This window comes from Colobus angolensis, unplaced genomic scaffold, assembly GCF_000951035.1.
Source record: "Colobus angolensis palliatus isolate OR3802 unplaced genomic scaffold, Cang.pa_1.0 Scaffold329, whole genome shotgun sequence".
Taxonomy (NCBI): domain Eukaryota; kingdom Metazoa; phylum Chordata; class Mammalia; order Primates; family Cercopithecidae; genus Colobus; species Colobus angolensis.
This window is the reverse complement of record NW_012116588.1, coordinates 328,431-338,213: the sequence shown is the minus strand read 5'-3', so window position 1 is coordinate 338,213 and position 9,783 is coordinate 328,431. Positions and strand designations below refer to the sequence as shown.

General features: G+C 38.9%; 1 protein-coding gene across 7 annotated transcripts in view; it reads right to left on the bottom strand.

The window, feature by feature from the left end:
• AP2B1 (adaptor-related protein complex 2, beta 1 subunit) overlaps positions 1 to 9,783 on the bottom strand; it is a 154,092-nt gene that overhangs the window by 111,365 nt on the left and 32,944 nt on the right. For all 7 annotated transcript variants that reach the window (XM_011951853.1, XM_011951847.1, XM_011951851.1 and 4 more), the window contains 4 exons: positions 4,656 to 4,846; positions 2,412 to 2,633; positions 1,758 to 1,878; positions 1,537 to 1,632 (listed from right to left, as the gene is read on the bottom strand). In XM_011951853.1, the coding sequence (XP_011807243.1) occupies positions 1,537 to 1,632; positions 1,758 to 1,878; positions 2,412 to 2,633; positions 4,656 to 4,846 (630 nt within the window). The remainder of the gene's footprint in view (positions 1 to 1,536; positions 1,633 to 1,757; positions 1,879 to 2,411; positions 2,634 to 4,655; positions 4,847 to 9,783) is intronic.

Genomic DNA, 9,783 nt, shown 5'->3' with positions numbered 1-9,783 from the left:
AGACTGAAACTTAAGATTTACTTCCTCTTCCTCCAGAGTCTTCTCTAGACAATAATATCACAAAGTACAAATCCAACCCTTACAATAACTGCCTTGACTCGCCTGTATACTAAGACACAGGTGTGCTTCTTTCATTTGAACTATTACTTTGATTTAGAACTGTTAACACAACTATGGGTAACACTTCTCCTGACAGAAAATTGGCATTTCTCTTAGGAAATACTGACACAAAGAGAACGAGGGTCTTTTAACTACCATTTCAGAAAAATTAGAGTTTCCAAGAAAAAAAATTGCATTTTTTTAAAGAGACAGGGTCTCACTCTGTTGCCCAGGCCGGAATACAGTGGCACTGATCACAGCTCACTGTAATCTCAAACTCCTGGACTCAAGTGATCCTTCCACCTCAGACTCCTGAGTAGCTAAGACTGCAGGCTTGCACCACCACACCCAGTCAAGTTTCTTAATAACTTTTTTAGAGATGGGGTCTGGCTATATTGCCCAGGCTGGTCTTGAACTCCTGGTCTCAAGTAATCCTCCCAGTTTGGCCTCCTAAAGTGCTGGGATTACAGATGTGAGCCACCATGCCCAGTCAAAAAAGGGAGTATCTAGAGAAAGTTTTGCCTTAAAAATTAATTTTTAAATAGAATTTCCTTGGGGTTTGTTTGTTTGGTTGGTTTTAAGAGACAGGGTCTTGCCTGTCACCCAGGCTAGAGTGTAGTGGCATAATCATATAGTTCACTGTAATCTTGAACTAGCAGATGGGACCACAGTGCATGCCACCATACCTGGCTAATTTTCTTTTTTTTTTGGTAGAGACAGGGGTCTCCCTATGTTGTCCAGGCTGGTCTCAAATTCCTGGCCTCATGTAGTCCTCCCACCTTGGCCTCCCAAAGTGCTGAGATTACAGCTGTGAGCCACCATACGGTACCTACAAATAGGGTTTCTTAAGAGAGCTTCCTCAGCACAAGTTGATTTATAAAAAGTTGGCATCTAGATTACAAAGGGACACATCTGCAGCATTAAAAAAAATAAATCCTTGGCCGGGCATGGTGGTTCACACCTGTAATCCCAGCACTTTGGGAGGCTGAAACAGGTGGATCACTTGAGGCCAGAAGCTGGGATCAGCCTGGCCAACATGGGGAAACCCTGTCTCTAATTAAAATACCAAAAATTAGCCAGGCATGGCGGTGCATACCTGTCATCCCAGCTACTTAGGAGGCTGAGGCACGAGAATCACTTGAACATGGGATGCAGAGGATGCAGTGAGCCAAGATCACACCATTGCACTCCAGCCTGGGTGACAGAGTGAGACTGCGTCTCAAAAAAAAAAAAAAAAAAAAAAAATTATTCTCTCTGAGAAGAGAGTCTAGGTAGGGAAGGGAGGAACCAGAGACAGCAGCTTTCCATCAAAAATTATTTAACATTTAAATGGTGTGCTTTATTATTTTGATAAATTTAAAAATTATTTTAAAGAAAAAAGTGAAGAGAACTCTCAGAATCCCCAATACATGATCCTAACTACCATTAGACACTTGCCTCCACCTTGATGGCACACCGTCCAATGGCCCGCACAGCTTTTCGAACAAAGTCAACATCTACCTCTGTGGCATATTCCTTCAGTTCTGCCAGAACCTGTTAAATGGAGGAAGTGGTTAATCATTAAGGATTCTCAAATAGCAATCTCACAGCCTAACTTCTTTAAAGGCCAGACCTTAAGAGCTAAATCATTATCAACTTGAGTCTGTATAAAGTCTGACCTGAGCAATGTTGGCTTGAGATGCCAAACGAATCATGATGTCCAACTTCTCTAGTTTAACATAGATGGGATCATTGTACTTCACAAAGAAGACTTTGATTTCCTGCTTCAAGATTTCAGGCCTAGGGTACACAGAAACAGAAGAAAGGAAGGTGAAGGCATATACAGATACACCCTTCTGAGACTGTATTAATACCTAATCTGTGCCTCTCTGCTCTCCTCTCGCTCCACTCAGGAAAAAAAAAAAATGCATAAACTTCCTCTATATGCCTCTATTCTTATCAGTTCCACTTGGCAGATTATTTTTATCCTTTTTAAGCATCAGGGCACATGTTGCCATGAAGTACTGCTAAAAGAACAACAATCTGGCTCTAAACTACAACCTGAACCATATCAACCAGGCACTAGACAGTGTATCAGAAAGAGACCCTTCAGAAAACAAACTGAACTGTGGAGCAATACATGGCATTTATTATAGAAATACTGTGATATCAACTGTTAGCCTCCTGGTGCTAGGCAAGCAAGTTGTTCTGCCATATAACATTTTCATTTCCATATATTAAAAAGAGATTAACACTAGCCTAATTAACATTAACATTATTAAGCTTAATGCAAAATCACAAACACTTTAATCAACACTTCACTATTTTCCAACCTTTTCTGGACAATTAAGTTGATGTTCCTCAGGGCGACATACTGCACTTCTGGCTCCCCAGACAGCAAAGTGACAAGTGGAGGGGCTAATTTCTTCAGCAGCATATTGTAGTAGTCAGAATCCTTAGGTAACAATTCTAGAAACTTCATTAGGACTTTTACTGCTGAAAGCACCACTGCTGAGTTGGCATGGGATAGCCGGGGAGTTACCCGCTCACATATGCTGAGGACAAAGAATGAAAATTAATATCATGAATTATAATTTCTTTGCTGAATTCATTCTATAAGGTAATATGTCAGAGTTTAATGGCCCAAGTATCAAAAAATTCAAGAATTAGTTAGAAAAGTCAAAGCTCCATGCTTAGGTAAAATTGGGATCCGACAATGCAGAAGCCTCATTCTCAGCAAACTACAGGCAGAGCAGGGACATCAGAAGACTTCAGAAAACCAGCAATAAAGGATGTTCAAACTGGAAAGAAACTAGCATTACCCAAGACACTTGAGCTCACACCATTCACCTTCTTGTTTTATAGTCCTCTTTGTCTCCCCATACTATGTTAGGGCTCCCTGCCTCTCAGCCCATTTCTACTCAACCTATAGGAAGTCAAATTAAGCATTCTGAGAGTTATTTCTTAGGAAGAGCCAGCAACCCAGTTATGGCTGAAGATTTCATTGTAAGATACAGAAGGAGGTAGGTTGGTAGGGAAAACAATCCAACTTCCTGTCTTGAGGATAATGAGAATAAAGGACTCTCTGAAAAGGATTTGTTTTTTAAATAGCAGGACACCACTACTATATCTTCCCATCTCCCCCCTCTCCCAGCCCCTGCCACCTACACTTACATGCCTCATAAAATGGTAGATATTTAATTATCTGTTGAGGGTTCTTTAGAAATTAATCCAATTTTGATAGCTTGGGCAACATGAGTAGCTAACTTACTGTATTAAAGAAACAAGATAAATAGGCGGTGTTTCTCTCTTCCTCCTATTCCTGACTTCCTTTGGATCTTTATACAAATGCCACCTTCTCAGTGAGGCCTTCCCTGGCCATCCTTTTAAAATAAAATACAACCCCTCACCCCCAAATGCCCAGCATTTCTTAGATTTCTTCTCTACTTTACTTTCTTGTTAGTACTTATCACTATCTCACATATTACATATTAAACTATCTATACATATTATATATTATACTATCTATACATGTTATATATTCCTACCCCCAACCTTCAGAATAAGTGATCCCAGAGGGCCATGACTTTGTTCATTGTTGTATCCTCGGGGCCTAGGAACACTGCCTAGCACATAGTATGCGCTTAATAAATATTTGCTGAGTGAATGAATGAATGTGATGTCAATGGCCAACAGAAGAAAACAAAATTCTCAGTAATTTCCAGACTGTGTTTGTACTTTCAATGATGGAAAGAAACTATCAGAGTGAGCTTTAGTTCAGTCTAGAGGGACAATTTCCCAGATAAGTGAAGATCACTTACATTCTAGTAGCCTGGAAATCAGCTTCAGCCAGACCAGTTCTTATCTACCATAATTAAAATATACCAACTTTAATGAAGAGTCAACATTTCTTCAGAAGTACTTTGCCTAGTACAGTGCCTGCATATACAAAATGCTCAATAAAAATTAGGGATAATTCCAACTTTGCAAACTAAAGTGTATGTATGTGTAGATGAAATTTAGTAGTCAATTTCTAATAACCAAAGAAAATTTGCAACATTACATGGTAACAGGCCGAGCAGAACAATCTAGGTGTGCCTTCTAAAATCTTCAAATTCAGACTGACATGGTTTCCATATCTAATGGAAAGCAGGATATATTTTGCTGACTTTAACATACTCTCTCTCATACTGAATTATACATACAGGTCAGCTCCATAACTAATATGAAGCTACTTTCTATGTATCTAATAGAATGAAAAATCTGTCACTCCAAAGAGAGATACTGAATAATCTTTGCTGGCCAAATGGCCAAGAACTGTTGCATGGGAGATGTTAAGACAATGAGAAAGATTTTAGAAGTAACTATATGAAAAACATACATTTCTTAGAAACAGTTTTGCATAGTTTATTCCACCACCTAAAATATTCCTAAATCCAATGAGAAAATACCTTGGAGATAGCAACATCTACCCCAGAAGCCACTGACCTTCCTCAACTGATTTATTGTAATAGCAGACTCTAGAACTTACAGAATCAGGCAAGACTATCAGAAAGTAGCCAGGAAAACAGACTGACCTCTGAGCCTCCCGATCATCTTTAGGGTTGTAATTAGACAGGCAGTCCAGGATGAAAATCTGGCCCCATTCAGTGCACTCATTTAGGGCTGTCAGCAGCTTATTAATGTTCTGCGGGTTCAGATCAAGTAAGTTGCTGTTTGGGTGAGACTCACTGATTTCAGATAATGCTGCTACGGCATTAGCCACCACCTGGAAAAGAAGGGGATATGACCTTGATTCACCAAGAACAGTACAGCTACAGACAAACACTTAATCAGCCTTCTCTGGATCACTTCACGGATCTCCATTCATAACCATTCCTGAACATTTTACCTAGTCAGATAGAAACAAATAAACCACTTCAAAACATATATTAAACCACCAACGATATTACATATAGTGGTAAGGCAACCCAGAATTAAAACAATTCATATATTAGCAGAGTCACACATTATTTAATAGTAAAACATACATTAACCATGTTAATGGCACTCAAAACTTTCAAAATCAAGACATATGAACAGCATATGAAAAAGGGTGAAGTCTAAATATGAAATACGTACATTAGGCAACAGAGAGAAAAATTTAGGCCAAATAATTGTATAGTTGTGTAGCTGTATGGGTTTGGGGGAGGTGACACCATCGATCATGCCACGAGTCTTAGGGTAAGAATATGTGGGCCTGAGACCCTAGTTCACTAGTATACAATGCTGAGAGAATATGTAATCTCTGTGAAACTCAGTTTTTTCATCTGAAAATGAGATAATTTAGTCCACCTCACAGATTAGTTTCAGTTTGAGGATAAAACCAGATGACATATGTGTAAGTGCTTTCTACAAAGTCTTATGTAAATTTAAGGTGGTTGGTTATATTACCATAATTCATCAAGTGTAAGCTATAGTTTTTCACATTAACATCTTTGAAACTGGGTTGCATTTTATAATCAATGGCCTGTCAGTTCAATAGGAAGCATTTTTCTTTCTTAGTAATACAGAAAATAATAATACATCTTATAATCAGTGGCATTAAAGATTCAAAGAAATACAGTATTTCAAATGTATTCTTCTTTCTGAGTAGGGTAAATGAAAAATTGCTACTCTGTTTTTTTTTTTGAGACAGTCTTGCTCTGTTGCCCAGGTTGAAGTGTGATGGCATATCTCGGCTCACTGTAACCTTTGTCTACCCGGTTCAAGGGATTTTCCCACCTCAGCCTCCCAAGTAGCTGGGACGACAGGTGCATGCCACCACGCCCAGCTAATTATTGTATTTTTAGTAGAAATGGGGTTTTGCCATGTTGGCCAGGCTGGTCTTGAACCCCTGACCTCAGGTGATCTGCCCGCCTCAGACTCCCAAAGTGATGGGATTACAGGCGTGAGCCACCGTGCCCAGCTGAAAATTGCTACCTTACACTAGAAAGTACACTTGTATCCTGACTCACAGATCTGGGAATCCATTTAGCTGCAGGAAGAAAAGTCAACACTTTATCAAAATTACAAATTAATTCTAAGAAATCTACAATGGAAGAACATCTAAAGTCATTTAAAAGTTGCAAAAATACTAAAAAAAAAAAAAAAATGCATACATACAAAATACTATATATTGTGCCCCTGTACAAGTAAATTAACTTAAGACCATGTTTTGCAGTGAGGCTCCCAGTTGCTGACTAAAGATTAGCAAAGTGAGGTTGAATATAAATACTCTCCAAGTATAAGTTGGCTGGGCGTGGTGGCTCACGCCTGTAATCCCAACACTTTGGAAGGCCAAGGTGGGTGGATTACTTAGGTCAGGAGTTCGAGACCAGCCTGGCCAACATGGTGAAACCTTGTCTCTACTAAAAATACAAAAAATTAACCGGGCATGGTGGTGTGTGCCTGTAATTCCGGCTACTCAGGAGGCTGACGCAGGAGAATTGCTTGAACCTGGGAGGTGAAGGTTTTGCAGTGAGTGAAGATCACGCCACTGCACTCCAGCTAGGGCGACAGCGAGACTCCATCTCAAAAATAAAATAAATAAATAAATATTCTCCAAGTATGAATGAGACATGATAGCAGACAGCTCCAGCAATTATATATATTGGAAAGATTCTCAAAAATGTAAAACTAGTTAGTTCTTACTGAAGTCCCTTAATAAAAACTTGAGAAATGAAGAATTGTATGATTATCATTTTGTTAGCAAGGGAAGAAATATAATGACTACAATCTAGCGATTGATTTTAGTATTCACATTATCTGTATAATCTTCAGATTATCCCAGCATATGATTTTATCTAGAACATAAATGTCTAGAGAATGTGATTTATTTAACAAATATACTTACAACAATATCCATTATTATGTAAAGGATAATGATGCCACAAATGCAATCATCTCAAGCTATACTTTGGTGATCAGAACAAAGATGCTAAGATGAAAAATCAAAGACTCCCTTGGTAAATATGGTTACAGATATACTATTTTATTCTTGTTAAGACAAATCAGGAAAACTTATCTAGCCCGCCTACTGGATGGTAACATGTGTGAGGCTCTTTTCTGACTTAATTTTTGTTTGTTAACTCTATCATCAAGCATGAGAAAAGCCATAAGGAGAGAAATAATAATCCATTCTATGTGCTTCACATGCAGGGAAGATATTTTATTTCCCTTGCATAATGTACTTAGTTGACCTTATTATAGTCTAAGGGATCAAAGTATCATATCGGAAGGCCAGATGCCTGTTTTGATCTATAGATGCCAACACATGCCCAGTCTTGGTTACCAGTTGTCTGAAATAAATGACCACTTATGTCAGTGAAACTCTTCTTATTTTCAAAAAACCAAAAAGATTAAATATAAGGTCTAGTAATAGGAAACACAGACAGAAAACGAGAGAATGGGGAGAATTAAAAACAGCAATGGGAAGAAAAAGAACAGAAGGATACTAAACAGAATGAGCAATTAGAAATCCTCTGTTATTATAGGCAACTAGAAATTAAACCAAGTGTATAATGCACCTAATGAAGTGTATGGTCTGATGTTTAAATAGGCAATTGCCACTTATCATCACATTAAAACAAGAAACGAAATGGTGAAAAGTCTGTCTAACTTAAGGATCCAGAAAGATCAGATTGGAGGATTGTTTAGCAAAGCCTGGAAAGAAAAAGAGATCACTGCCAAATAGTGACCGTCCAGAGGAGATGCTATCCTATCCCTCTATACCGAAACTCCAATGTTTCTCTAAAATTTCTTGAAGTTCCTTCCATCCTATCTCTACACTTTCATCTCCCAATCTCCACAGTCAGACTGTTACATTTTCAGCAACATATTGAGGCAGGCTCACCAGGCAGCGCTCTCAGTTTTCCTGGTCCGTAAGCCAAGTTTCTCTCACTCTTCAATGAAAACTTAAAATAAACCAGTCGCACTGAATCTAAAGTAGCTAAAGAAAAAGACTGACTTTGAGACAGCAACTGGGTGGCTAGAGTGTACAGAACAACTCACTTGTCAATGTTTATACTGTTTCTTTGGAATTCTGTACTATGAACATATATTGTTTAGTTTTAAAAATAAACTTTAAAAATAACAGACTGAAACTTAAGATTTACTTCCTCTTCCTCCAGAGTCTTCTCTAGACAATAATATCACAAAGTACAAATCCAACCCTTACAATAACTGCCTTGACTCGCCTGTATACTAAGACACAGGTGTGCTTCTTTCATTTGAACTATTACTTTGATTTAGAACTGTTAACACAACTATGGGTAACACTTCTCCTGACAGAAAATTGGCATTTCTCTTAGGAAATACTGACACAAAGAGAACGAGGGTCTTTTAACTACCATTTCAGAAAAATTAGAGTTTCCAAGAAAAAAAATTGCATTTTTTTAAAGAGACAGGGTCTCACTCTGTTGCCCAGGCCGGAATACAGTGGCACTGATCACAGCTCACTGTAATCTCAAACTCCTGGACTCAAGTGATCCTTCCACCTCAGACTCCTGAGTAGCTAAGACTGCAGGCTTGCACCACCACACCCAGTCAAGTTTCTTAATAACTTTTTTAGAGATGGGGTCTGGCTATATTGCCCAGGCTGGTCTTGAACTCCTGGTCTCAAGTAATCCTCCCAGTTTGGCCTCCTAAAGTGCTGGGATTACAGATGTGAGCCACCATGCCCAGTCAAAAAAGGGAGTATCTAGAGAAAGTTTTGCCTTAAAAATTAATTTTTAAATAGAATTTCCTTGGGGTTTGTTTGTTTGGTTGGTTTTAAGAGACAGGGTCTTGCCTGTCACCCAGGCTAGAGTGTAGTGGCATAATCATATAGTTCACTGTAATCTTGAACTAGCAGATGGGACCACAGTGCATGCCACCATACCTGGCTAATTTTCTTTTTTTTTTGGTAGAGACAGGGGTCTCCCTATGTTGTCCAGGCTGGTCTCAAATTCCTGGCCTCATGTAGTCCTCCCACCTTGGCCTCCCAAAGTGCTGAGATTACAGCTGTGAGCCACCATACGGTACCTACAAATAGGGTTTCTTAAGAGAGCTTCCTCAGCACAAGTTGATTTATAAAAAGTTGGCATCTAGATTACAAAGGGACACATCTGCAGCATTAAAAAAAATAAATCCTTGGCCGGGCATGGTGGTTCACACCTGTAATCCCAGCACTTTGGGAGGCTGAAACAGGTGGATCACTTGAGGCCAGAAGCTGGGATCAGCCTGGCCAACATGGGGAAACCCTGTCTCTAATTAAAATACCAAAAATTAGCCAGGCATGGCGGTGCATACCTGTCATCCCAGCTACTTAGGAGGCTGAGGCACGAGAATCACTTGAACATGGGATGCAGAGGATGCAGTGAGCCAAGATCACACCATTGCACTCCAGCCTGGACAACAGAATGAGACTATGTCTCCAAAAAATATATAAATAACAATAAAAATAAAAAACTAAAAAAAATCCTTTATTCATCTTGCCTCCCAATTACAGTAAATTCTATTCTTGGGGAGACTGCAACTAAACATTCCCCACCCCTCACATCTCCTCAAAGAGCTAACCCAATTATGTATACTTTACAGATACAGATATTAAACACAAACATATATATAAAAGCAGCATATGTAGATGTGTAAAATCATACTCAATCCTAGACAAATCTTTCTCTGCCTTAATTACAGACCTCTCTT